Source organism: Corvus hawaiiensis, chromosome 4 (assembly GCF_020740725.1).
Source record: "Corvus hawaiiensis isolate bCorHaw1 chromosome 4, bCorHaw1.pri.cur, whole genome shotgun sequence".
In the NCBI taxonomy this organism is placed as follows: domain Eukaryota; kingdom Metazoa; phylum Chordata; class Aves; order Passeriformes; family Corvidae; genus Corvus; species Corvus hawaiiensis.
Window position 1 is genome coordinate 41,228,140 of NC_063216.1, and position 24,401 is coordinate 41,252,540.

At 36.7% G+C, this 24,401-nt stretch overlaps 1 protein-coding gene across 9 annotated transcripts in view; it reads right to left on the minus strand.

Annotated features, from left to right (window-relative positions):
• Window positions 1-24,401, minus strand: part of NAV3 (neuron navigator 3) — a 531,757-nt gene that overhangs the window by 158,506 nt on the left and 348,850 nt on the right. For all 9 annotated transcript variants that reach the window (XM_048300218.1, XM_048300219.1, XM_048300217.1 and 6 more), the window contains one exon: window positions 1,056-1,128. In XM_048300218.1, coding sequence (XP_048156175.1) covers window positions 1,056-1,128 — 73 coding nt within the window. The remainder of the gene's footprint in view (window positions 1-1,055; window positions 1,129-24,401) is intronic.

Here is a 24,401-nt window from a genome sequence, read left to right on the forward strand (position 1 = left end):
ATCTATAAGTACATACAAAGGTTCTCTTAAATCACTTAAGGAGCTTTTCACATTTGAAGATCAAAATGAATACATAGGACATATTGTGACCCTGTTGCACGTTTAAAATCTTAGATAGGTTCAGATAGTGAAAGACAGTAATTCTGAGTTAATTTAAAAATAAAGTAGTGGTTAGAAATCCAGGTTTTTTCTTCATGAATCTTCAAGAATTCAACTCAAATTATCACCTCTGGGGAAACAAAAATTTCCTTCCAGCTTTTAGCTTTGCTACAAGCAAAATAAAAATACAGGGTTGCACCTCTGGACCTGTTACCTTCAGGTGCCATAGAGGTCAGAGAGGATTTTGAAGGTGCACAGCACCTTGCAGAACTGCTTAATTTGCTACAGGACAAAGACATATACATTTTATTAATTCACTTGCCTCTTACATGAACAAGGCAAATATTACATAATAATTAAGACAATTGATATTTGTAATGGTTTTTGTTCATTGTATTTATTAATTTAGTTGCAACCACATTAGGCAATTACTTAAGGCGACTAATACAGCAGAATAGCTGAAACAGGAAAACCATTCACTCTTTCACTTAATAGAAGACATCAAAGGAATACTGTAATTTTCAGACTCATCTGGACAGCATTACTACTAATAATAAATTTGCTGAAACAAATAGTCTTGCCCGGGTTTATTTAACTGAGCAAGATCCTTATATTCTTGTTTGCTGTTTTGAATCAAATATATGAACAAGTTAGAAAAAAAAAATGCTTGGGAAGTTCTGTGCCTATCTAATATTGTGGAGGTAACATGAAAAGATTAATACCATTGAAAAAATATTGTTTTAAAACACTGTCTCAAGCTTCATAAACATTGCATTTCTTGGTTCAATTTCAAGGAAAAATTAAAAGGAAACTCTCTCACTTGTTATCACTAATCTATATTTGCATGCTGTTCAAGACAGCTGGAGCTTGGTATTTAGGTGCAAGTGATTTGTGTTAAGAAATTTAGCTTTCAGAAGAAAATATTGTTATTTGTTCTGATGATTTGTTTCTCTTACCTTCTGCAGAAAGACCTTGGACATTTACGCCTCTGGCTGCCAGAAAGCTAAGGCAGACATCAACATTCTCAATCTGCAACATGAATAGAAATAACAAGCAGCATAAGACTATTTGACAAAATGTAGAAATGTTGGGCGAGGGGAAAAAAAAAAGAAACTGCCCAGGAATGAATACTTTACATTCATTGCATACTACAGCTCTTTACCAAAGTTTAGCAAGAATGATTACTGCTAATTGGGGAATCAAGATAAAGCTTTCATTGTCCGCTTTGGTGCTTAAAAACAATTCACAAATGCCTGATCCAGAATGGCATGCTGGCAACTCAGCAACCCACCTAGTTAACATAAAACTGGATTTTGTATGCTATAAACAAGCAGCAATGAACAATGAAAGCACCCATAGAGAATTAGACACTGAGTATATGTCTGGAGATGTGAGTGGCTGAGTTTACTAAAAAATGTAAGCAAAAACCTCCAACAGTGTTAGCAAAGGTACTTGGGATGATGTAGGATTCTGTGAAAATGATATCATTCTCATTAGTGGTTGTTTCTCTAATTTCTTTCCTTCAAATCTTACAACAAATAACTTTGATTTATTTATTGTTTATGCTCCTCTGAGGAGTTCTTAGTAAAGAACACGGTGCTGGCTTCTCTTGGTGATTTAGAAGAAATCTACAGTTAACCACAGAGAGCTTTAGGTACAAAAATGTAGCCTAAATGTATATCAAAAAAAGGATAAAACTTCTACCTCTAAAATAAATAATCACAGAATTAGACTGCTTTCATGCATCTGTTTCTAACAGATGTGGGAGACAGGGGTTTCCAAAAGGTTCTCTTGAGTCACCGTCCTCAGCTGATTACCCCAGTCCTTCTAGGACCTATGAAGGAATAATCAGCTATAAATGTAAAAACTACTACCTTTGTCTATAAATATGCTGCTACAAAAACAGAAGAATTATGTACAGACAGGTGTTTTGTTTGAAGTGGCTTCAACAGATTTGATTTTAAAATACTTTTTTTAGGTTGATGCATTTATTTCAAGGCAATTGGGACCACAAAAATAAAATAAAATTCTAAGAATTTTTAAACAAATAGGTATTTTAAATACCTATTATCATTGGAGAAAATTAAAAATAAAGCAAAGAATATTCAACACTAAAAACATAAACCTGCAGTAGCTCAAGTCCATGCAGTTAATTTATTTGAATGTTTACACATTTTACAGTATCTCATGTCAATGGTTTCCAACCATCAAAACATAAGGGGTAAATTCATTCTTGAATGAAAGCTACATGATCCTTGGCAATATCTTTTCTCGCCTAAGAAAGTCTTTCACTACTGTCATCTTTCTGTATTGGAGTTCAGCCACTATTCTCTGGAAATGGTAACAGCTGAAATGATATAAATATTCTTTTTACTACTGACCCTAGAAACATGTATTATGAGTTTACAGACTGTCTTGATCCATGGGTATAAATTTATAAATACTTGCAAAATATTTAGGTATGATTTTCAAGGACAATAAATGTCAAAACATTACCAAACACATTTTTAAGAAGTCTTTTCAAACCTTGATTTCAAGGGCATGCTAACATGTACAGTGAATGATAAACAATCTCTTTACTGAATCAATTACATAAGAAAACCAAAACTCAAAGTCTGCAGTTAAATTAATGAAAGTCACTAGAAAAATTGGGGTCTACTATAAAGTTTTCATCAATCAGTTTGGTGGGTGTCACCAATTTTCACAGCTTTGAATGTGGAATAGCCATCCTGAAATCAATGGGAATACTTCAGCTCTGGCCCAGCACAGTCTGAAGCAACCCAGGTATTAACTGTCTTTTTCTTAAATGTTTATGTAGTTTTACACCACGAAAAAACCCAAATTAACTAAGTAACCTTGTTAAGACATAGAGACATGACACAGCTAAATCAGTTGCAAGTTGGCTGCAGCTAAAATAGGAAGATCTGATTCTTCCTCACCTCTTCTTCCTCCCAGGTGTGAGGGCCCTGCTGCTACTGGGCTTCAGCGCTTCTCTGAGCACACAAGGAACTGGCTCCAAGCAGAAAACTCACCCAGCAAAAAGGCAAATGGATTCAGTCATTCCAGTTTCCCGGGCAGTCAGATAAGCACAGGAGCCAGCAGAGTGGAGGGCGTGTCCCAGCCTGAGTAAAGCATCATCGCTTGGGAGAGGAAAGGGGAGGTGGGAAGGAGGGACAAGCGGATGGTGCCACTCCTGGTGGCAGTGGCAAGGCACTGGGCTGGCTCAGCCCTGACCTCCAACTAAAACCCTTCATCACTTCAGAAAACAGTGCACATGAAGAGAATATTTCTACTCCACCTTTAAACAATGTCAACTATATAATAAAAAATTTTGAACAGAAATTTTTTTGCTCTGAAGAATTGAAAAGAAATGAAGGTTTGTTTGGCTGTTAGCTGTACAACACATTGTGTCTTCGGACTTTCAAATCAACCATAATGCAGTATCAATTACTTCAAAGGTGGGAAATTCTGCTCTATTACTTAGTACTGGAAGCCAAGGGGAGGAAAAAAAAAAGGAAAAAAAGAAAGAAAAATCAGTGCACTACATCAGTAGCACCCATCTTCAAATAACTGGAACAATATTTCCTAACACATATTCTAGTTTAATCAAGTAATTTTTCATAAGGGGCATGTCCCCTTAGTAGTAGTTCAGGAGACCACAGATGTAACAAAACCTAGCTCACTGGAGAACATTTAAGCCCAAATGTGAAAACATCTCAGTATCTATCTGCAATACCGAATATCTAGTAAATAATATGCCTAATACCTAAACGTTCACACATATTTAAGGTGAAAAACATCCTATAGAAATAGCACCTGGTTATTTTACGTGTCTACTTTTACAGCATGTGTCTTTGAAGTCATGTCTCTTAAACTCTCAGACAAAACTAATCATTACCACTAACACCAATGACTCAAGTATTCTGCAGAACTACAAAGCAAATTCTGTTTTGCTTCAGAGTTCACCAAGAGAAGAGTAACAGAAGCCCTGAGTCGAAAGTCACCCTTTTGGTAAGGGTATATGAAGCAATAGCAGTGGCCAACTTCCAGACAATAGACTGGGGTTGCACTGTTAGCCTTATAATAAAGTCTTGTTTTGACTTGTGAATTGAGCAAGTTTGGTGTGGCAACTCACAGCCCCATAATACCCCGAAAATGTCAGAAAACAACTCTCGCAGTCACTTATCTGATAATAACTGCGGTTACTATACAACTCTCAGAAACTCTTAGGGGATTCAATGAGACATGCATTAATACATTTTTGGGTTATTTTCACTTTCTTTCCTGTCCAGTCTAGAAAATGTTAGGCTTAAAGTTGTCCCATTTTGAAGCTTTCAGTGGGTCTCTAAATATTGCTTTAATTACCTACTTCTTGCCCTAGAAAACCACAGTTATTCTTTGAACTCAAACCCAAGCAGCCCCAAACACTTTTTCTTCAAACTTACTCACAGATGAGAGTAATTTTGCAATTACAAAAGTTCTAAGAGATTTCAAGCAGCTTCCATTCCTCAGTACTGTTTCAATCAAGAGTGGTACGAATTCCTGAAGTCCATGTTTATATAAGTAGTTAGAAATGAAGTTATTATTCACTGGTGTAAACTCCTCCTATAGCTGAAACTATATATGTAGAATTCTACTGCTTTTTACTGTTTTTTCTACATACTGTGTATGTAGAATTCTGCAGTGGCTGAAGGTTTTGTGGTGTAACACAACACAGACACCAGATACAACCACAATTCTGTAGTGAATTTTGCTTGCAAAAATAACTAGTTTTTATCAGAGATTATGTTTATCATTATAGTGAATTGTATCATCAGAACTACAAGGTGTTATAGCAGAAGATATTGCTCATTACAGTACAGAATTCAGGATATACAGATTGACTCCAAATCTTGCATATCAAGACAGAGAAGAGTCTCAAATGTGCAAATTTGCTTGTACAGGTACATGTTGCCAAGACTGCTGTTGATAAAGTTCTCCACCACTGTCTATCTCCAATTTTTATTTTGTTCCAAGGCTCTTATTTTATATTAAATATTCAAACCAGTGGAATTGCAGCACATTGAATAGCATACCTGCAATATTAAAAATCTTAACAACTATAAATAGGATAAGTAATTAAAGATATAATAAACCTTCACTGCCATATAGATATTTGCCACCCAGCTATTCGATTAACCACGTTGAAAGTCAATCAACACTACATGAAATTGCTTTTCAGAGGTAACAAAAACCTAATTCTGAAACCTAATCACCTCCTTATCAAAACTCAAGGATACTATGTCAAATTCTGAAATGCAGGTCCAGCATTGTGGGTAAGGATACAATTGGCTAAGATGATGATAATTTAGAAATTAATTTGTGGGCATCATCAGGTAGATAACACCATTTGATTATTTTTAAATTAAGCCTGAGTTATGCTTACAATATATTAAACTTTCTTCATAAATCTTATCCTTTTAATAGTATTCACACACACAGCATGATGAAAAAAGCACCTGAAATACTTAACACCAAAAATATTAGTGATTTCAAAGATATTTTTACACTGACATTTAAGGGGATACAGTTCATATGATGATGTACAAATAAACAGAAATGTCACAGCTCTGATAATGTTAATAGATTAGGTGGCATGCAAAGAAGATATATTGCAAAGATGCTGTTACATATTACATGGCATAGTTGTGGGTAATCTGCTTTTTGACTGAAAGTTACTTGAAATTTAACTAACAGAAATAAATCACTAAATCAGACTGAGGGACTTGCATGTAGATAAACAGTAGTACTTAATACCCAGCAGACTTACAGGAAGAGCTCATTTGTGGGATGTACTCACCAGTGACTCAACACATAGAATATGTCTCTTTATTCCTATTATTTTTGCTATTGCCAAGATTAGTTTTCATCTCCTTTGTCTGACAGACAACACTTTCTTCACTTCCAAAAATAAATTTAATTGTGGGATGCTCAGAAGACATGTAATTATGACTAACACAGCATTATGTTTCTCTGCATGTATAAGAAGCTCAAAAAATATCTTGCTTTGACTAACTCCCTTTTATTAAGTTTATGACAATATTGTTTACAAGAACACATAGACATATACACAAGTTAGTTACTGTTCACCTACTTTGAGTGGGATTCTTCCTGAAGAATAGGACACTTTCATAAAAACGACATATTGTTGTAACCACATAGTGTTTTTATACATATGTGCTCTTAAATACTCTTGATTATTTTGGCAGCAAAAGTAAAACAATAATTTCTGTTAGCACTTCATTCAGTGCTATCTTCCACAGTTCTTTGTGTGTGTTTTGACATTCTGATTCATCACCCAATTCCCAGATAAAATTTGGCAAAGGATTTTCTCTTTTGTAATGTTGCTGATGGTTGATTAAGGACATCCATGGAAATAGTATTCCACAGAAATCCAGAGAATCATATACATACTCACTTTCCAGAGCACAGAAACTCCATAAAGTTCTTCAGTATTTGGTGCTTTGTTTTTCTTTTTAATTGCAAATAATAAATAGTACTCCTTTAAGATTAGTATTATGGTATGAGATAGTGTGTGTCAAAATAATTGAACTTCAAACACACTTTCCCAGCATGTTTCTTCCTAAATGTCTCCAGAGTATTAGCTTGAGTTTAGAGACATGCATTTGAATCTTCCTCTTGCATGGATATTCATCACTAATACAATTTGTGGAGGATTTAAATGAATGCAGAATTAGAAAACATATTATTGCTGTTACACAGCTCCTTCTCTTTCAAGTTCTGTAGCACTAGTACAATCAAGAGCAAATAAAATTCAGGCCTTACAGGTAGCAACCTGGACGCTAAATATTTACAATTCACATGTTGCATAACATTATTAAAATTTAAAGAATGTAAAAACAGATACTATTTGTCTGAATTTAACAGGAATCAGTCATGTAAGGAGACATACCAGCTTTTAAGTTCTGGCTGCTTACTTAATAGTAGATGAAGTGCCAGTGATCTGATCTTAACTGCAGGCTCTAAAAAGATCAGAGGTTCAGGCAAGCAACCAAGATGTCTTCATGAGTGAATAAAAGCATTTTTGATGCACATGCTGGAGCTGGTAAGAGAACTAAACTTTCCATATAGATTTAGCTATATAGAATGCTCTGGGAGAAACTGAAGCGCATTTCAAGGTGGAAATGGCCTAAACTCTAATTTTCCCTTGTCTAAGACCAGTAAGAGAATTGGTCATGTACACTCTCACAAGTTAATGGTAAATCCTCACACACACACACTACATAAACAGACTATTCTTTGACCAAACATATTATATTTCACAACCTGCTACGCCCAAAGGTGTTCTTGGAGATTTAAAAGGACAAGTTTATTTCACTTTCTGTTCTTAAATGGCTCATCCATTGCACACATCGTGACCTGTTGACAACTCACTTGTCGCATGGGAAAAACCCAGATTTTCGGTTTGCTTTGTAATTTTGTTCCTTATGGGTTTTCCTCCCAGCTGGTTTCATGAGTTTGTATTTATGTTCTGCCAGTCCTTAAAACAAAGAGCTAAAAAGTTACAAGATAGAGATACTAATAGATAATGCTTGCTGGTCTATAGTGTCATGTTTTTATCCTCAGTTTTATCATTCAGATTATTTAACAAAACCAGGCTTCATAAACCAGGGAGGTGGACATTTAGCTTTTTTCACTAGGTACAAATGGGCATATGTCAAATATTTCCTTCACCAAAAAATAAACATCAAACAAGTCAAGAACTTGCTCCATTTCAGTGATAACTGAATATACTGCCTGCTACTATACTTACAAGCATACTTGCTTTATACATATCGATATGCACTCTGATTTTCTAAGGCTGAGGATTTGGTGCAGAAATCCATTTTTGATAGCTGACTTACTCTAAAGAGGTCCAAGTGAAGAGGTTAAAAGCACCATCCAGATTAAAATTGGGATACCAAAATGGATTACTCAGTCCTCCTGCCTATCCATTCTTCAAATGCCACACATTCAACATTGTTTGGGATTCTAGGTGATTCTTAAATGATCACTTAAACAATATTCAGTAGTCACAGTCCCCTGTTCTTCACTGTAAGACAGATGTTCAGCACATCTGAACTTCTGCTCATCTCTTTAGAAAAATATGCAACTGGTAATACAATTAAAATGTAAACTATCCCTAATGCTTTCATAGTTGTACATGTCCTGTAGGGTAAAATGTATCTAATCCATAAAAAGTAAGCAATTATGATTTATTTGTTATAACATATGGTAAGATTTATTTCAATTATTTGTAAAAGTACCAATCAGTAACCTTAATCATAATAGGAAGCACCTTCTATCCCACGTGCTCCACTCCATTTGACACTGCTGTTGATTTACCTGCTTTCTGTGAAAAGTTGTCATGAAATTTTACTTGCAAAGCTGTCATACTATTTTCACTACACTGTTGTATGTTATCCACAATAGCTGATTCCTAGGTATTCTAAAAGGGAGGGTCCTTTTTTAAATTAAAGAGTAGGGTTTCAAAGGGAACAATGTGAAATATATGGGCTCATTTTGCAAGTATTATAATTGAACTATAACAAGCAAGTTGGGTTTTTTTATATATGCACTATATATATATAGTGCAGATTAAACTAGTTTGACACAACTGAAATAAAGTGATCTGCTTTCTTGTCTCTTGAATATTCAAAGCTGTATGTCCTTGTCAACATATAAATGTGTTCATACTAAATTAATTACAGATTCTTAATTTTGAGTAAGATTGTCTAAAAGTTGTATATTTCCATCAAGGTTCCTTGTGAAGAAAGTGTACAAAGTATTATTGTGTAATTTAAAAAAACCTATTTTTTACTAATACTACAGAATAAGGACACTTTGAAGGGCAGAAAATACACACAAATTCTTCCAAATCTGAAAGTAAATGCAGTGGGAAGAAATGTGGCCCAGAGTAATGCAAAACTTATAATGAATCTTCTGAGGAAGCTCTTTAGTTTTAAATTTGCAGTTTCTGTGGAAAGTGCTCATATGGCAGGCTGCATGTTGCACAGTTCCCCTGGCCACAGAATACTGAGACTGAGTGAAATTTTCCCTGAATCCTCAGCTTCCCTTGTAGAAATGGGGAAATTTGAAGAAAGGGAAAATCAGGAGATAAACAAGCTCTCAAAAATCATGTTATTTATTTTCTGGTAATTTATTTCCCATAAGCTCCTACCACGGCAGCCTATTGGAATAACTTTTTGTGACTACACTGGAAGGTAATGTCAACTTTCCATGGGTGGTGTAAATTAGAAAACCCATCCAGATAAAACAGGTGTTAAGAGTCCTGCTGGGAGATATTTAGTGCATTCTGCTGACTTGCTGTTGCACGTGGCCCAGATTAAGGCACATTCCACATTTCTATCAAAATTATGACACATTAGGAGGTTAAACAGAACACACTGACACGCAGACACGTTCGGTTTAACTCTTTTGTAGCAAACTCCTCATTATTTGCAACAGAATAATTCAAGGAGCATTTAATAAAAATTATGTATCAGTGAACCATGTAGCTTCATTCCAGAAAACTGTTCCACACTAAGCATTGACTTTGCAATAAGAGACCATACATGCAAATTAAAAACTGATTTACTGGAGGCATTTGGGGAGAATTTTACCTTAGAGAATAATAACTACTGGTATGTAGAAGGCCTCCCAGGCAAAAATTTTTAGGAAATGATGCTGGAATTATTTAATTATTAGTTATTTTTTGAGGAAAATATGACAATCTTATTTAAAACTGAAATAGCTTCCACTTCCTTTTCCAACAGATATTAAGGAACACGCACATGAAATTCTTCCAACATGCAGTCCAAACACGAAATATGACCAGTAAACCCAGAAATGTGAAAACAAATTAACTTCTCAAGTACTTGGAGAATTTAACAGACATATGTACTGACCTGCCGATAAAAGAATGTATGAGGTCACTGCTGAGGTCAAAGCATGAGCTCGGGTGTGTATTGTTTTTAAGAAAATGGTACAGTGGGAATTGGATCCCTTCTGGTATGAATTACTATCAGTCCTGTCAGGAACGCAAAAGCAACAATTGGTGTTGCAAATTTTTCACCTAGCCCCTCACTTGGTGCTTGGAAACCTTAGAGTGAATGTGAGATTATTTCTGTAATGGCATATACAGAAAACTGTTTGTTTGTTTGTTTGTTTCTGTCTGTACACATCAGCAAGTTAATGAATAATTTAGTTATTCTAAATAAAAAAAAAATCCTAATCATAATTTTTAGATGGCCAAACAGATCATTAGAAACATCTGTTGGTCATTTTCATATAAAACCAAAAAATGCTCCATCCACAAACACCAAAAACCTTCCACCACATAAGAGGAAACTGCAAAATTTTGCACTGATCATCTATATAATGATGTGAGCCTGCTTCTCGTCTTCCTTTCCTACTCACTCTTCTGTTTCTTGTCTTGTCTGCATTTGCTCTCCCATTTTTATAGAGTAGTCTCTGCAGCAGACGTAAAGCACAAAATACAGCAATGGTAATTTCTGAAATACTTTTGTGCTACTGTAATAGAAATTGTGAGAAGAAAGTTTTGGAATTTTGATTGGAATATAGTGCTGGGTTGGAACTCAACCATGGATGTATTCAAATATGTTGCACAAATTTCTTAGAAAGCTAATATGGCTGCACAGCAGAATGGAAAAATTCTCTTCCAGTGTCTGAAAGTAACTTGCTACTTCAGGACTCTCTTCTCCACAGGCCAGAGGCCACCACCACCATGAAAGAGCCTTATACATGCACTAAGAACGCAAAATTGAAGATAAACACTACCCTGGGAGGACTCTTTTTTAAGGCAATGATAAAAAGAACTCTGTTTAAGCACAGTGTTTCTTAAAGCAATGCTCCACTCCAATGAGCCTTTCTACAATCTTTTTTTTTACTTATGCAACACTTCTGAGTCAGCAAGGTACCAGTGTCTAAATATTTATGGAACTTGGCAACTTCTGAAAATTGGAGGGCAATGTGAAAATGCACGCTTCTTTAAAACAGAGGAGGTTCTCTCCATTAGGTCAAGAGAGAGTCTACAACAGAGTCTTCATTTACTAGACTTAATTAAACCTTTGAAAGAATTCCAGTTCTCTCCTTCGCCACTACTTAGTGCATAGCAACTTCATTTAGCTCACTCAAAAAAGCAGCTTTTAGAAATAAGGGCAGTACAACCAGTGACAGAATGAATCCTTTAAAAAATAAGTAAACAGGTAAACTATGAGGCATTTCACTTCATCTCTTGAACTTTGCAACTGGAATCCAGCCAGATGCACTTCGTGCTTTCTGAACCCTCCCTCCTGACTCCAGCAGAAGTCATAATGTTACAGATTGTGCAGGAGAGACACTAACAGTTTGCTCCTATCCATCTGGCCTTTTGATTTTATAAACATTGTAAGGCTTTTTTAATTAGATATATTTTTCATATTACCCTGGGAATATTTATAGAATTTATAGAACATATAGTATTTATAGAACATACAGTATTTCTAGAACATTGAGCTCATCAAAAGAAAAGTGGTAAAAGTACTTGTTATTAGCAACGTCTAAAAGCACAGCCCAGAGTTTTCTGTAGGACTAAAGTTACGTGGCTGGTCCTCCAGCTGGAACATAAAGTCCTTGGGAAGATATATGCATGGGAGAACATAAGTTACTGGTTTTCCTTTATGTTTAGTTTTCATATTACTTACTCAAATTGATCCAAGCCCTAAAGAAAAAGACAAAAAAACCTGATGATGAATTGACATCACAGGTTAGTAAAACCACTCAGATTAAACCAGATGTCTTTAAAACCCACAGGGATAACACATGAGACTCATACTCAGGCTTTCACTTTCGCTAGTGTACCTGATCATTGCATTTTAAACCATGTTTAGCATAATATACATAGGAATATGAGGCCCTGCTGTACATATTTTCATACCATGCTTCTAAACAGCTTTCATGCTTGCCTATCTCTGCCCCTTTCTCCTAACTGTGGTAAGAATTTTTCACACTTTCACAAGATCTCGTGTTTAGATTCTCGGTCAAGGAAAATAAAAGCACCTGGAACCACAGAAGGCAGTGGGATATCTGCTTGTCAGCTCAACAGGATCAGATTTTTTTTCTTGACTTCTCAGCCAAATGCTGTAAGAGAAACATCAGAAGTTCTCAAGCCTATAAAATGAAGTCTTAACAAGCACTTAATTCTTGTTGTCCCATCACTTCCAGTTGTAGCCAATGAAGTGTAAAGTGTAGGAGGAAACAATTTTTTAAAGTTATCCAAGTGTTTTAAAGTTCCAAAATACTGCCAGTATTATTGAAAAAAAAAAGTATTTTAGAGGGCCTTTAGAGGGGGCACATATCTTCAAATACATTAATTCATACAATGCAACAATATAAATCTTTCGAAACTGTTTATGCCAAGAAATCCAAATAGAAGCTTTATATATACAAGAACTGTGAAAACACCCTTGCACATATGTTTACCCTGGAGTGTTACTGCTGATCTGCCCATGAACTAAGTAAGAGCTCTTAGCAGAAGAAAAACAGCAAACACCTAATTTAAAGTTGTTATTGGGAGGAATTACTGAGAAAATCTGTGTGACAGGCGAAACAGTTCACAAGGCTGGGATGCTGGCTAGTTAGTTATGTGTGCAGTTAGAATACAGAAGCCTATCTAACTCCATGAACTACTATTTATGAAAAATAACAATAAAAAAATATTAACTATTACATGCAAATAGGTCTCATTTCTCAAGTGTGGAAACCAAGGGAAATTCTTGTGGTGTTTTTTTCCCCTAGAGGGAAATGCCATTCGTACATTCCCATGGTAATTCCAAAAAAACATTGAAGAATTAAGAGGTATGAATAATTCAAACAAGGTTCTAATTAGCTGACAATACAAGCCTAAACAAATTATAATCTAATTGTTATAGAATTAAAGACTGCCAAAGCTACAAGCTAAAATACAAGTATATTTCTCTTTCAGGAAGACTGTTCAGATTCACTGTTCAGAACTTTGCAGTTTTGGTGCTGGTCCAGATGCCACCTGAAAGAGTTGCTAGGAACTGCATAGGTAAACAAATTTTTTAAGCTGATATAAACTATCAAAAAGGCAAAAAATATTTGTGATCAGTTTGTGAGATTGAATATAACCTAGTCCCAACAACATAAAAAAAGTATCTTGGACAGACACTGAAAATGAACCCTGCCCAGACCAATACAATCCAGACACTGGGCCAACTTAAAATAAGTTCAACTTTAAATAAGTATAGCTCTGATTTATGTCATGTGGTCATCTATTGATCATATGGTCAGCAGACTGCTCAGACTAGAAGTGTTTTAAATAAGTGAGAGACACATCAGAGAGCTGCCAAATGGATTACTGTATTTCTATTTATACTATTTATTTCTGCTTAAACAAAAATGGTTGTACTGTATTCTAACTATTCATGTATTAAATTTCAGGTCATAGTGGATTTAAACAGACAAGTTACATAAAAAAAATAAAATCAGGAGATTGTGTTAATATTTTAATTAACTTGATCAAAAGCCTTTACATGAAAAGGGATTAGTTAATGCTGTTGAAATGAGCAGTCTTTGTGATACTTGTTCTAAAGTTAATTTAAGCCAATTTACCCATCTCTACCTTAACAGCATTGCCTATAATAGGGTCACCAGGTGTAACAGAGTTTATATTTAGAGCTAACACTGGTATTTAAGTCCAGTTCAAAGTTTGTCAAAATCTTTACTAACACAATTTCAGGTGCCTCATGCTATCTGGTGCCACTTCAGAGTGGCACTTGACAGCAGGAGAAGGCTGGTGGAGCCATTATTTCAATGAGTGAAAAAACCATGACTACTCTCCATCTGGTCCCATGGCTGTGCACATGATCATGAGGGACACGAGACTTTTCCTGACAAACACAGCATGTTTCATTTTGACATTTCATGGAATATATGGTGATTGCAACACTAGTGCATAAATATACACTGGAAGCGCAGGCAAAGAAGTCCATTCTAACTCCCTAACACAGCAACTTTAGACATTGGGGTAAAAGGAGGAGAATGAAGGAATAAAAATGCCAGGGTCAATTGTTCTTTTTAAGCCACCCCTCACATTGTCATTCTCAGAGAGGCAATATTGACCTGATGGACCACTGCTGTGTGCTATTCATGTGTGCCAGCAACAGCACACTGGGGAGAGGCTGTAAGTGGAAGGGATTTGCAGCAGGGTTCAAAGAGGAGTTTGTTCTTTGAATATAATTATAGCCAAATAAAAGCACAAGGTTAGGCAGGTCAGTGTGCATAAAAGTCAAGGAACTCCAAAATGGTGAATATGTAAAAGACACTGTAAAATCAAGCAGTTTTGGCATTCTTTCCATGAAACAGGCTAACACTAAGCTGCAGCAGATGTAGGCAGCTTCTGTTCCAGCAAAGATCAAGGGCAGAGTGAGAAAATACATCTGGACAGATCACAGTCGTTTCAGTATGCACCTACTTTCATTCTTTCTCTTCCTTTTCTAACACTGTAATTGTATTATATTCTGGAAGTAATGCAGTACTGCCAAAAAAACTCGAATTTTTTTGATGCAACAAATTTTTGTTATTTTACTTTCTAACAGGAGAGTGGGGGAGGTTGTCAAGGCTTTTTAATGTACATCATCATTTTAAATTTGGAAAGACAGGATAGTTTTTGTTGCCACATTAGTCTGTAATTAACACACTAGATTGCTAAGACATTCCGCGTTACTTTATTATTCTCATGTCTTGCAGTCTCTTTGCTTTAAGGCCAAGCTTTTAAATACCAGGTATGTACAGCGGCTAAAAGATGATTCAGTGACCAGCACAGTCACCTAGGCATAATGCACCACACCATACCTCCAAAAGCTTGATCATTTGTTGGACAGTGTTTACTATAATTTTAAACATAAGTAAGTGTTTAAAATTACAAAAAGGTGTCTTCTTTCTTCCCTTCTGCAGCTAAACTCACAATGCAAGCCATTCCCACCCTAACATTGCTAGTTCCTTTAATTACAATGGAAGCCACAACTTGTTGATTTCTGGCACCCTCTGCTGCTTTACACATTACACCACAGACAGCATTTTATGGACCATTGCACAGTTCCTGTATCTCCATTAAAACATCTTGCCAGTAGTTGCATTTCCCAGCCCAACCAAGTGAAAGCTGATGATACTCACACTTGGTGTGTGCCCTCATTTATTGTTTGCAGATGTTGATGCTTAATTCTCAAAATCTGTCTAGTAGATCTTTTCTAAACTTAATCTGGACTCACTCTAAGGAACAGAGATAGTAGTTCTGGCAAATCTGTAGAAGAGTGGCCACCTCATGCTCTCACAGATGCCCAGGTAATACAAAAATTCCAAGAATTTGAAAGCTCCCACAAACTTTCCTTCACACATGAGAGGGAGAGTGGCTTAAATACCTTTGGAAGTGTGTAGAATCATTGAGATTTCAAAGAAAACAGCACAAGGTACTTGACACATATTCATGACCATGTGTGTGAGGCAAACACCAAAACACACGTGCGCATCGTTTCTCAAGAGACTTGCTGTTACTGAAGCTGCAGAATTCTCCATTGTCAAGAGAGGCAGTGGCAGATTATTTCAGGAAGAAGGATGAGTGAAAGGCCTGGGGACTTCACCTCAGCGTTAAGAAATGTTCTTTTGTGAAAAGTCTACCTCTCCAAGGAAACTCAACAGACACAGAACAATAACCTTTTCTAAATAACATACAGCACTCAAAATTACAAAAGTCTAAGCAGAAGTGGGAGTGGTTAGAAAATCTTTAAATAGAAGTCCCCAACTGTAACTAAAAAAACCTGGCATTTTGCCACAGTTCCAAAATAATCAGACATTTGAAAAAATCTAGAAAGCTGACAAAATCTCAGCATTACCAGAAAGCCTTGTTTGGTTATACTGTAAAATAAAACCACTTCAGATACATTGTTTATTTTCTTGTTCAGCTTAAATATGCCTTTTTGCTGTTCAGCAAAATATCATGCACTTTCTTCTCTATTTTTAAATCCAGTAAACATTCTAGACATTCCTAGTATTTATAACATACTCTCCCTATAGAAGATGATAAAAATACACCATCATAAAGCACACATATTTACTGTAATCTGCTGCTGCTGTCTGGGAAAAATCTGTTAATGTCTTATAACCACAGGTGCTTTCTAGAATGAATGTCATAGTCAATTTTTGGGTATATATTTTAACCGCATGTTTATGTTATGACTTTTCAGTGCATTGCTATTAATGGAGGTTTCAAGGCCATTTATTCCTCACCTCTTTGTGTAAGCATGTGTATTGCTAATATATATTAGTTCAATTCCAAAACTTCAGGGAATGTTCACATGACATTTCTGGGGGCGGGAGGGAACCCCACCACAGAAAACCCAACTAAAAATAGAAGAGCATGGAAAGCTAATTACAGATGGGTGAAATGGAGTGACTGTAAACTGCATCTCTTCAAACAATAAATACTTCACACTGTACATCACCCATTAGTTTTCAAGCACACTGCAGCATTTAATCTCTGCATGTCCTCCCAATACAGTTTAACTCAAGTTTTGATCAATTGACGCTCCTGACAAATACAGTTGAGGGATGGGGAGAAGAGACAGATGGGTGAGATGGTCATATCTCAGTGGCATGAGTGGTATATTCCAGATAGAGATTGAAGGGAGGCGAGTTGCAAAGAATTGCAGGGAGGAGAGGGAGAAGGAAAGCAGTGTGTGAGGGAAAACAGTTGACTTTAAGGAATAAAAAGATCTTTTAGTGTTTGGTAGTCTTGGTCTACAGAAGCAAAGTGTGCATAACCCTAATTCCAGTCCTAACCAAGCAAACCCAACCCTAACCTAATGACTCAGTAGATTTCATGGAGTCTGTATAAGTATTCATCACAATATATGTACTTTTCAAGACATGATTATTTCATTAACATCTAGATGAGTTATTCTCATATGATTCTACACAGTAATAACACAAAGGATTTGTAAGCGTAAACAAAAAGGCTAATAACAATGCACAATTTATACTTCATGAATAATGTACTTCTAGCCTAGTAAAATAACACTCAGGATGTGTTCCTGTGCCATTTTCTTTTATGACTTCAGACAGTCAAATGTGAGTGACTCAGGGGAATATGTATATCAGTGCCTGATAATAGTGAGTAACTCTGAGCTGTTCTGTGAAGAAAGATTGTTATAAATCTTGCGGTCCTTTTAATGTTCTCAAATTTAATGTTCTAAATGTAAAGAGAATTGCTTGTTTCAGTGCAGAATAAAGAGGTCTCACAACAAGCAAACTAGAATCAAACCATATCAAAAAAGAGATGATTTTGTTGCCTTCTCCTCCCCTTCCTTCCTAAGACAGTAACATTCTTAGGCAGGATGAATGAAGTCTTCCATTCTTTATTCTTTACTAATCTCACACTTGCAGCAGTTCTTCCATCCTTTCCTCAGCTTCCTTGTTCTCTCAGAGTGAAAATATGCTTGGTCTACCACAAAAAGGCAACTGTCTGTCCAACTGTCATCCCATCTATATTTTCTCTTAAATTTCTTGAGTTTCTGGAAATTTTAGGGTTTGTTCACAGAAGCAGTTGGATTTCCTCCTCTTCCAGTTCTATACTAAACCAGTTTGCCTCTCATCTTACTCAAATTGGCTGTGTTAATAACATTAATAATCTCTTTTCAGCAAAACTTGAAACAAGAATTCAAACATCTACATCCTTGAGATTCAACCACCCTTAACACCTTTAACCTTGCCCTTACAGAAATTGTTCTCTTTCCTTTCTTTATTCTCTCCATTCATATATTCACAATTATTCCCAAAATGTATACTTAGATAGACCCTCATTATTCCCTTTATCTTTTTTCTTTTGAGGTTACACGTCTATAGTCTTGATATTCTCATTTTCATTTTTAGTCTAGTCATAATGTCAAGTTAATATCATCTGCAAAAAAAAAAAAAACAAACTTCAATATATGTGCATATTTTCACTGTAGATATATCTACATGCATTGCTTTTAGCCAGAGAAATCTTAAATTTCTATGGCACAGAGAATTACATAAAAAAAGGCATGAGCAAGGTGTATGAGTTTATAAAATGGCTTTGGTTTTTGTTTTCCTAAATGTCTAAAACAAAGAAGGAAACTACAGTCCTGAAGTTCAGCTTCTAAAATTTTGTCCTGCAGTCATCATTCATGATTCGAGAGTTTTAAATATGGGAGACTTCAATGATAGTTGGCTTCAACACTCACTGAATGCCAAACAAATTACAAATGCTTTGAAGCCATCTAGTACATTGTATGCTGAATAGTGGATTGCAAGTGTCTGGATGTGTCAAACACGTCCAAGAAAGCCTTCCCTCAAACAGCTGAGGGCAGTCACTGGAGAAGGATGTGGGAATGGGATTGGTTCTTAAAAGGAAGATCACACCCTGAACCTACCTAGGAAATGAGAGTACTTGTCCAAGAAAGCATCTTCAGAAGGCTAGTTAGGACATGCTCCTGGCTATGACAGTATCAGGCCCTTGGGTTCTGGGAATCCCAGAAAGGTTAAAAGTTGAATGTAAATCACCTACCTAGTGAAGAAACTCACAAAGCACAGCTAGTTAAGTAAAAATAGATACGGGCCTATTTGAAAGTGCAATCAAAAAATGGGAAATCTGAATCAGATTGAGGAGTGCCATTTCCCTCACAGAAAATTACCCGCTTATATCCTTTCATAATGGAGCTGTGTCAGCCTTGTCCACACTTCCACCTGGAGCTGCCAGTGTTGCAAGGTAGGAGAGAAGAGATGGTGAAAAGAAGTATTTGTTACCAGTGTGGCTCTAATGTGTATTTTACCCCCAGTTCTCCCCAAAACCTAATTGCACAAGACTTTATTCTGCCAAACCGCAAGAGCTGGATTCAGAAATGTGTAATTAACCAGTAAGTGTTTGTGAGGTGGGACACCGAAGAATATATAAGATGCATATTACCATGACCCAATTTTCCCAGGGAATGGGGAGTATGATGCTTCTGCCGCCACTTAAGAAGTCCAAGGAAGAAATGCAATTGTCAGGAGCTTGCTAACATTTGGGGACAGGCTCATCTACAATGAGGGCAAAATGTCCTCATGAAATTCCCAGCTGGACAACAAGATGGCGTGAGGCTGCACGAAAGTGTGGACAATATGGTCCGAATTTAAAAAAAAGGGGGTCATACAGATGTCAAAAGGGGTCATATAGGTGTCACTGGAGGAAGAAACTGGCCTGCACATTAAAGGAGCTGGGATTAGTTTTCAAAACTCAGATTGAACTCCCAGTTTCCCAAGAGACCATATTTCTTCACCCAGCTGAATTTCTGTATATATTTCAATCTGTCACACTTGTGTGGAAGGCTCACCTGGAGCTGCTCCAAAGCACAGAAAGTGTATCTTGAATCCATACAGCCAAACTCACCAACAACTGCACCAGCAAAGCCGGAGATTCTTACACAGTTCAAGACTGTGCAGGCAGGGAGAGGTCACATGTGGGCCCACTTGACAGTGAACACAGGAATGATATTTTCAGGCTTCCCATTCCTCAAAGAGCTACACACAACCATACCACACACATTTTCACAAGGAATTCATGAACCTTAGTAGAACTCTCAATGTTTACTTTATACACAATTACCCAGTTTTTCACAAATAATTTTTAGACACAGAACATCATGCTTGGATATTGACGTTGCTGGACACGGATGGATGCTGCTCCACAGTGTCTGCCCAGCACACCCATGTCAGAGGAAGTCTGAAGGACACATGTGGCACATTCAGCAGTTGTAGTTTCCACCTATTTGTCCTGTCCACAGGCTGACTCCCTGTTAAGAAGAGATCTGCATGCACCCCATTTTCTTGCAACCTTGTCCTCCTCCAGAGAAAAACCCAAGCAAAGAAGTAGAGATGGAGCTCCCCATGGGCTTCTGTGGGACTACAAGAACACTACAGAGCACATCTAGCCCAGTAAGTTACAAAGCAATGTCTACCAGTATACATGGTAACTTTGTCCTACTTCATCTTTAGGCTTCACACACTTCAACTTTCTCTCTCACCGAAAAAGCTCCCTTGTTAAGCAGCGACTGATTGACCTACTCTGCCTTCCTCTTGTTAATGTACACAACTTTTCTTCAGTCTCATAGAATAAAGCAACATTTTTGGCATTCTTCTCTCTTTTTTACAAAACATTTTTAATTTATTAGCATCTTTTTAAAGGCATTATTAACGAAATAAAGTACTATGTTGTAGAAATTATCTTATTAGTTCTAAACATAGTCACACCAATTCCCACTTTTATCAGATACACTGCTGCTCACACAAAATTAGTGGTAGCGTTGATAACTAAAGCTTTTTACTAAAGATTCTTATCAATTTGGCAATGTTCTACAGCTCCAACACCTCTTCTCAACTCCCTGATTTCCAGGATGAACAAGACCTGTATTTTTATTTAAGGGGCACGTGAAAGTGCAAAGAAACCAAAACATTTTGCTTTGAATCACTTTTGTATTGAGGTGCAGCAGTAAGTCATCACCATGCTGTTTGATTTAATAATTCTTCTGTGGAACCTAGCAATAAATACATGTCCACAGCTATAGGCAGTCAGGTCCCTGGCTTATACCTTTTGTAAGTCAGGAGTAAGAATCAGGACTGCCATTTTAATATTCCTGGTGTTAGTGATCTCTCGAAGTTTGGCTAAGTAATGGAAACCGTTGAGAATGTGTATGTTATGTTGTTTTTCCATTCTGGCCTCGGTAGTTTTCTTTTGTAATGTATTAGCAATTACACACAGTTTGTTAGGGGAAAAGCAGGGGATGATAATTCCCAGCCCTTCATCTCCTTCTTCCCCTTCAGATCTGACACGTAACATTTGAAAGTGTCCAGTTTCCCCTGGATGTCAAAGATACCACCTTCTTGTTATGTTACCTAGCAGGGTTCCTCTATGTAGTCTCCAGCTTGCCTAAAACAAGGGCTGATTTCCAGAGGGGTTGCCCAGACACCTGCCCCAGTTGAGGAAAATCCTAAGTGGTGTGGGGTATGGGAGGACACAGGCCAGATCCTGAAGCAGTTTTCTGACCCAGTAGCCTGGAACTCCCCCCCTGAACGAATTCAGAATCCAGCTGAGGTGGGGAAGTATCTGAAGGAAAACTTCAATAACAATGCTGATGAAAAGAAATAGCTCACTGCCGTGTGCTGGGTCCTGGCTGCTGGGACCACAGCGTATTTGTATTATAAACCATAAAAATTACCTTTGACACATACCTTTGGTTGTATAAATTGGTAGAAAAGTGTGCCAAAGATCAGATTGACAAAATAAAAAATAGTCTTCATGAAATGCATACAACACCAGGAGACTCTTTAATAAGAAAGGTCTTTCCAGCCTTATCATAACTATGAGAAAACCCCTGCTACCAAGAAAAATCAAGGATGCTTTTGTACTTAGATGTGTATTGGCAGAAACAGTTCTTGTGGGAAGTAGCAAGAGCTAATTCTAAGAAAAAAAACCTATTAAGGCAGCATCAGTCTCTGAAGGAAAAAATCAACTTGAAGAGCAGTAAAGAAAAAATTTTTGTCAACTTTGAATTTATTTTACTGTTTATACTGCTGACAGCACTGTAAACTTCATGAGGAAAGAATAGAAAAATGATGTTTGTAAAATTTGCTAGTGACAACACTGCAAATGTCACCATTAAAAGATTTTCAGTCCAACACCTTTTGATTCTCTTGCATTTTCTCCAACTACCCCAGGATGGATTGGATTGAATTGGTATGCTCTGTATGCTTACTGTATGCCTGATGTGATGTGTTAAAAGCCAAAACACTGGAGATTTTCCATTATATTTATAATTTGTTCAGGAGGAAAAAAAACCACTCTAAATGCTTTCTCTTTGAACAATTAGATAAAAGCTTTGTAAGATATTTTCTACCCAGGACTCTATCCTGCTTTTCCTAATGATGGGGGAACTTGGAACAGAAATTAAAGAAGCAAATGGGTTATAAAGAGGCAGAAAGGAATTAGCTTCAGATTTTACCAAAAGGTAAACCCTTGAAATCCCATTATTTTCTAAATAAAGGTGATATGAAATGTCCTTAATTGATAGACTTATGGAATAATTCATACAAGGAAACTATAAAAATTATTGTGGCATTGTTTTCCACTGAAGGGATTCAAAGAGATGATGAAAAAATAGATGAAATGCCATATTGCTCCTTGAAAGAATAGCTGTAAAGAAAAAATAGGCAATACTCTACATGACACTGTGGACAGACAACATATGTTGTAATACACATAGGTTTAAATCCTTATTATATTTATGATAACAATTCCTTAGAAATACCAAAATCTTTACACCACAGTAGACTTACCCAGCAAACAAGTAAACCTCTCTAATTCTCTTACAAATTTCATTTATTTAAAGCTTCTGAGATTAGAATATGAAATACTTTTTCCCCCAGTACATCTCAGGTTCTCAAGTTCTGTGTTCAACATCAAATGGGTGAGCATAATGAAAGCCACGAGAATCCTGGTAAAGGTAACTATGCAGAAACTGGGTGCTGCTGCGTTTAACAGGTTTTAATTTTTATGAACTTGGACCTATGGAGCCAATTCACCTTGTCTGCAAGTATTTTATATATCAATGCCAAAATGAGCATAGAGTGCAACACATTGCAATAGAACTAAAGAAAAACTAAACCCCAAGCATTTTATATACATTTAAAATAAACATTAAAATATGTTTACAATCTAAGGCAACAGCTGAATTGAGATGCCTCAAAAATCACTTGAAAGATGATGCCATTGGCAAGAGGAAAACCAAATTGTGAGTGGAACAGAACTTGGGAATATTGGGAGTGATTAATTATGAACCACTATCAATTTCATCCACAGAGAATATCAAGTATTTCCAGCAGCAGACAATCCATGTCAGTGCTCCCTAGCTTTTTTAAAACTAATAAAATATCTTAGACCTCCTGAAAATGGGTATCAATGGCCTTCTGGAAAGGGTATCAAATGGCAGATTAATAGAGAGAACATTTCCCCTTAATTGCAAGTTATGAGAGCAAGGATTACGAAAACATATGTGCAAGAAGAGGGTAGTGGGATTCTTGAGGTTTATTAACTAAAAATTTTAAAACGAAAGCGGTGAACGAATGGCTAACAAATGTTATTGGAATATTTTGACTGTTGCTGGTTTGATGGCTGGTGTTCTGGCAAATTCTAACAGGACATATTGCTACATACTAGTGTATGTCAAACATACAACATGCAAACTAGCTTCAACCACTGTTATATTTTTTCCCCTGCATATTACAAACACCTTCAGAGTCCACTGCTATAAGGAGAAGAGAATAGCCCTACCATTAACTGAGTGGGCTAGCAAAATTGAGCACTGCCAAGGAAAATTACCTGAAAATCTGGTAAAATTGTGTCTTTGGTTAGGTTAGACCAGTGCACAGCCCAAAGGAAACAAATGGAGAGCAGGTTCAAAACCTGGAGTCTCTGAGATGCTCTGAAAGAAAAACTGACACGCTTGAACTACTTTAACTTCATTTTAAATTTCCTAACTCATTTTAGAAATCAGCAGTACAGAACCAGTATGTGAAAAGACAAGAAAATGATTTGATCAGTCTGTAGGGAAAAAGCAATTCAGTAAAGAGATTGTATCAAAAGAAGGATAAATACAGATATTATTATGAAGTTAAAGTGGCTAAATGCGACACTTTAGTCGCCGTGCAAACACTGATGTATGACTAGGCACAGGAGTTTTCAAAGCACCTGGTTTGAGACCCAGAGCACCTGGGACAAATTCTTTGGCCTGGCTGAGCTGAGAGATGGGCTTATGGGAGGAGAAAGATGAACACAAAAGAGAGCCACAAGTACTGCTGCAGCATGGGCATGCACTGACCATGTTTTCCCCATAGCTGCATGAAGCCAGAGATGAAATCCAGAATCCCTATGCCACATAGAAGTGCAACAGAGGACATACACCAGTGTTGTTTTGGAGATACAAATATTGCTAGAGTGAATAGTTCTCTCTGCAGCTTGTCCTTCTCTCATGGCAATAAAGCTCAATAGACAACGAGCGGTGGGTCCCTAAGCAATCCTCGATGGCCACTAACCACTTACATAACCTTGGGAAATCACACCACTTTACTGTGCTTTTGTCTCTCCTTGTTTGTCTTGCCTGTCTGGAATGGCAAGTTTTAACGTGATTAAA